This window comes from Carassius auratus, chromosome 16 (assembly GCF_003368295.1).
Source record: "Carassius auratus strain Wakin chromosome 16, ASM336829v1, whole genome shotgun sequence".
NCBI lineage: Eukaryota > Metazoa > Chordata > Actinopteri > Cypriniformes > Cyprinidae > Carassius > Carassius auratus.
Window position 1 is genome coordinate 25,535,908 of NC_039258.1, and position 5,663 is coordinate 25,541,570.

Genomic DNA, 5,663 nt, shown 5'->3' on the forward strand with positions numbered 1-5,663 from the left:
ACTATTTTCTTCTAAGGATTAAAAGATCACGCCTCCCTTGTCGATATGCAAAAATGAAAAATACACATCAGCGTTTACCTTTAAAACCAAGTTTGTCGTGTACACTGGAATGAGGTCAGACCCAAAGCTCCTCATTGCATGCGTTGATTATTATTAGATTCCTCTTTTTTTGCGCCAATGAAAAGAGAGTGGGCGTGTTTTTGGCTCAGGGAAGGGTAGAGACAGCAGCTCATTGGCCGGCCGCCGTCGCTATTATACCATTGGAAACGGATAAAACTGCATGAAGCAGAATAGAAGTCTGTTGAAACTTACAGACTGCTTTTAAGAGACGAACTCTTGTGCTAGCATCACATCCCGGTTTTCCCGCATGGTTTGAGCGGGGAAGGATATGCAGAAGGAGTCAGATATCTTCAGAAACTCGAACAGAGCTTTGCTGCGTCGCGCACACACTAACACTGAGCCCTCGCACCACTGCGCTCATATACAAACTTTCAACTGCTCTTCGACTGTTACAGCATTATTACTGGATACACGGACACTGTGGAAATCGGACATGTTTTCAGCTCCGTGAACTCTATGATAAAGCCCCGAAGCAGAACTTCAGACACGCCAAGCCACGGCACTGAGCACGACTGAAAGCGTGTGTGTGGTGCACCAGCTCTCCTCAGGACTACTATCAGACTGAGTTTTCTTTGGCGACACGTTGGACTTGAGAGTGCACGCTCTCTTGCTCTCAGACCGCTGTAGCGATGGTCCAGAAAACCAGCAGCACGGAAAACCCCGATGCGCTGTTTGCTGGGGACTCGTCCGATTCCGGCGCGCTGGATCTGGACATGGCTTCTTCCCCGACCCCCGGCTCCACGGAGTCCGGCGCGGACAAGCTTGACCCCGGCTGGTGCAAAACCCCCAGCGGTCACATCAAGAGACCGATGAACGCGTTCATGGTGTGGTCACAAATCGAGAGGCGCAAGATCATGGAGCAGTCACCGGACATGCACAACGCGGAGATCTCCAAGAGACTCGGCAAGCGCTGGAAGCTCCTCAAAGACAGCGACAAGATCCCGTTCATCCGAGAGGCGGAGCGCCTGCGGCTCAAGCACATGGCAGACTACCCCGACTACAAGTACCGGCCGAGAAAAAAGGTGAAGTCGAGCGGCTCCAAACCGAGCGAGAAGGGAGAGAAGCTCAGCGGGAGCAGCTGCGCCAGCGCCGGCTCCAGAGCGACCAAGAAGAGCGGGAGCTCCAGGTCCACGAGCAAGCCGCACAAAATAGTCCTGACCGGCGCGAAGGCAGCGTTCCCCGCAGATCACCACTCTCTCTACAAATCCAAGTCCGCGTCGGCTTCCAAGCAGATTCCTGACAAGAAGGCGAAGCGGGTGTACATTTTCGGGGGCGGCAGCGGCATAAGCCCGTCTTCAGCAGCCGTGCCCGGCAGCCCGACCCTGAGCAGCTCCGTCGAGTCCAGCGACCCGCTGAGTCTGTACGAGGACGGAGCGAGCAGCGGGAAGGAGGGCGCAGATTCCCCCAGCAGCGCGTCCTCGGACCGCCACCGGTACACCGGCATCCGGGCGTCCTCGCCCGCTCCGTCCGCCTCGCACTCCTCCTCCTCCTCCTCTTCATCGCAGTTTTCCTCTTCCTCCGACGAGGAGCTCGACGACGACATGCTGGACGTTAACCCGAGCCCGGGCTTTGACAGCATGTCCATGGGAAGCATCGGCTCGTCGGTGCTGGACAGAGACTTCGACATGCACTTCGAGTCCGGGGCTTCTCATTTCGAGTTCCCCGACTACTGCACGCCGGAGGTGAGCGAGATGATTTCTGGGGACTGGCTGGAGTCCACCATTTCTAACTTGGTGTTCACGGCTCACGTGCTGAACTAGGGGAAATGCGTCTGAGGAAGAACACCGAACACAAGGGATAACAGACAAGTGTGTTTGTTTGTAAAATAAGCCACAGTGTGACGGCTCCAGAAGCTGAACAGATGCTGCGGTGCTTTGGTGAAACGCGGTCAGGATGGAGAAGCGAAGCCGCGCGTCAGACGCTTTGTCGCGGCACGGCCGGAGTCATTTCCCCGCGCTCGGAGCGAGAGGAAGAAATCCACCAGAAGTGCTTGAGAAAACACGTTCTGAACTGGAAAACTGTGATTGATTTGCACGTACATGAAGGCGGCCTTTGGTCGCCTGTTTAATCGTTTTTACTTCGAAAGAGACGTTTATGAACTCGAACTTCTTATGAACATTCGCCTTGTGGACTTGATTGTTTAAAGAGGTACTGATATTTAGGCTGATTTTCAGCGCGGTGGATTTATTAAGAAGGTGGGTTGACAAAAGACAAGCCGTTTTTTACATGGGGGGGGGGGGGGGCATGTTATCTGTCGTCTCTTGTATCGAGATCTCTGTAAGACTGTCGAACAGTTAAACTAGAGTTAGGATGATTTAATGGATAGATGGCGCTATGTTTGATTTCTACTCGCAGAAAAAAAAAGAAAGAAAAAGGAAAAGAAAAATCACCAGCTGTTTTCATTTATTACCTTCAGGATTCTAACACAAACTCAAATCTGTGCTGAACTTTATATACTACTCTCTACAATTCAGGACCAAACTGTTAATTTAGTCATGGCTGTGTTCTTTTCTGTTCTTCAGATGCCATTTTTATATGGATGTATTTATATTGAAACAGTTCGTCTTATTTTTGCATCTGTCTGTCTGTCTCCTTCTCCGAAGAAGGGCTAGTTTCACCTTTGTTTTTATATTTAAATGTAGACTTTTGACACTTACAGAGAGGAAACGTTTGATTATTTTCTCAGTGTATTTTTGTACAAATATATATTAAGGGGGGGATTTTCTAATTTGAAGAGCCAGTTGGGTCTGAATCGACCTCCTGTTTCATGTTTACAGTCTCAATCTGCAGGCGTCTTAAAGACACACACACACACACACACACACACACACACTCTCTCCAAAAACACAGTTCAAGCCAACATGTGCTTCGTTTTTACATTTCCCTGATCGTGCCGAATTAAACCGATTGTAGCTTTAAAACGAGCGATTTTCTTGAGGTTTTATATCTAATATCTGATCGTTACACATATTCAAATGGTCCATTTGAGTTTCGCGACGATTATGAACTGTGTTCCTCATTGTATTTGAATATTTAATCTTTTCTACTTGTCGGATAAGTATAGCTAATTGTTTTAGTATCTTAAGGCATGGTGAATAGATTTGTATTTCTGATTCAGGTTTATAGCTGTTGTGTAAAAAAAAAAAAAAAAAAAGGAAAAACCCCTCTTTGTACAGCTGTATCATAGGCTGAAAAGATTGTGTGTTTTTGTATGTTATTGCGCTTTATCTCGACAGGCACTATCTTTATACATCCTTGCTTAGCCTTTTCTTAATTTTTATATACAGTTGAAATATATTAACTTTGTTTTCTTCCATTCTGTGCAATATGCTGTGTAGAAATCTTGTTTTGTCTAATCATGCCAACACATGCCAGCTTATCGTGTCAAGTCCCTGCCTGTCAGATTGTTCATATGCTCCTGTACAGAACTTTTTCATAAAGGAAATAAACTCAGCTGGAACTGAACCCTAAACACTGCCGTTGACTCACTTTTGTACTTATTTGCATAAGTGGGCGTGTCCCTGTGCTCCAGTTGAACCGTCGGTCTTGTCTGTTTGGACTTGCAAAGCACACATTACCTGCCTCAACGATTTTAACGCTCACATAACAGCAGCTGCGCGTTGCTTACTGTAAATGGCCTTTCTATCTGAGCACGTTTATAAGTGTCTGGGGTCAACATACAATACGCCTCATGGTGACAGTCATTTAATGTGCGCGTGCCAGGTCACTGGAGTTCGCGTGCTCCCTGATTATGAATGCACTGAAAGGTGATCCATGTGGCTTGATGCACTCAGTGACTGGCTGTGGCAGACTCTCCTCCCCTTCCCCTTCCCCTTCTCCAGACAGTCTGGGCTCTCAGACAGGGGGATGGGCTGCGAACGACTGCATGCATGATATCTCCCCTGCACTGACATAAACCTGCACGCACAGAGCAATATAAGTGACTATATTTAAGAATGCATATAAACAACCTATGTGGCACTGGAGGTGCATGCACTCAAAAGAAGCTTTGCTGTTGTTGCACGCCCAGTAGAATATTCTGTAGAGTCTTCTGTCTCGGGTGGTGTGGGGGTCTCCAGAGGGAGGGGTGTCAGACCTGAAAGAAAGACAGCTCAGATATCACATCGGATGTATCCTCGGTGCAGTTTCGCGTGGGTGCAGTCATTGTCTTGTAGGCAGCACATTATATCACCGTTTCCTCCAAAAAAAAAAAAAAAAGGCTTATCCTTCATGAGACTTCTGGAAGCCGCTAGTGTAAAAAGCACAGGTTTCTCCATTTTCACTGCCTTACACAATCACAGCAGAGCCTGTCTCATAGTATTTTTAATGATGTGTAGCCAAATATTATCCCTAAAATATGAATGAAAGCACTGCTGCACAGTGAGAATACATCTGCTTCCGTTTACTGATCTGCTGTTGTTCTGTATTACTGAATACAGTTATTAATGCTTTGTGTACATGAGATCAGACATCATAAGTGATTATTAATCATAAAATTATGAATTTGTAATTATTGTCAACAATTGGCCTATGAAATAAGTGACTATGACTAATCCTACTATTATACTGAACCATTACATTTTATTGAATTTATATTTAAATTGAACAAGATTAATTCTGTGTGGTCAATTTTCAGTATGATTTTTTTTTATATATATACAGTTTGGTACCGAATGTGCTTATTGTAATATTTCAAATGGCCTTCATGCAATAATAATAGAAATGATAATAAAATCCAAAAGCATCCTGATCTAAAACAGCTCTCAGTAAAACACAGGACTCTGTGACACTAATGTGTTTAAATATAAAATAGACTCTACTAATACGGAGCATAACTGTGTATGAAATGAGGGCTGAGGAAGTTGATTTGAGTTTGTTGCTGAGGTATGTGATGATGCTGGATCTGTGCTGATCTCACACTAACTAGAACACTTGAGGTCGAATACAACCTATTAAGGGGACGACGAGCTGGTGAACAGGACTGAAGACGGGAGCACAGTCTGAACCGGTGTTTACAAGTGTTTCTGGCACAGTGTGTGTCCTACATATACTCTGAAAAAATCAATGTGTGTAACGCTGTGTTTTTGTAAACTACATACAAATATCACGTTAAAGAGTGCAAAAACATACGTGTGTTAAACATGTTTTACATGGTGTTTTACCTGTGATCAGTCACAAAACCTCATTATTATAACTGATTTTTAAATAACAATGATGATTTGTATTGCTATTTTGGTGGAATAAAACATAAAGATGTGTTGATTCATGTTTCATTATTCAAAGGGTGTAATCCAGTACATTTTCTCCTTTGTCATAAACATGCCTTAGTCACAGTTATCTTTGAGTTTCAAATATTGTAGTTATCACTCAGTGACTGAGAATTATATATTATGAATGGTCAATTTTCCAGCATTGTAAGCATGAAATTGAATTATCAGTGTTTCCTAGAAATGCATTTTGCTGTCACTGTACTAACTATTAATTTGACTTTATTGTCATTGCAAGAGATAATGTGTCTAATATTTACTGTAGGTGTATGGTGT

At 44.5% G+C, this 5,663-nt stretch overlaps 1 protein-coding gene across 1 annotated transcript; it reads left to right on the forward strand.

Moving 5' to 3' along the window:
• The first annotated feature begins 281 nt into the window (after nucleotides 1-281).
• On the forward strand, nucleotides 282-3,598 carry LOC113116599 (transcription factor SOX-4-like). Its single transcript, XM_026284835.1, has one exon. It carries the CDS (start codon nucleotides 750-752, stop codon nucleotides 1,878-1,880), a length of 1,131 nt encoding a protein of 376 aa, XP_026140620.1. The 5' UTR covers nucleotides 282-749; the 3' UTR covers nucleotides 1,881-3,598.
• Nucleotides 3,599-5,663: the final 2,065 nt, after the last annotated feature.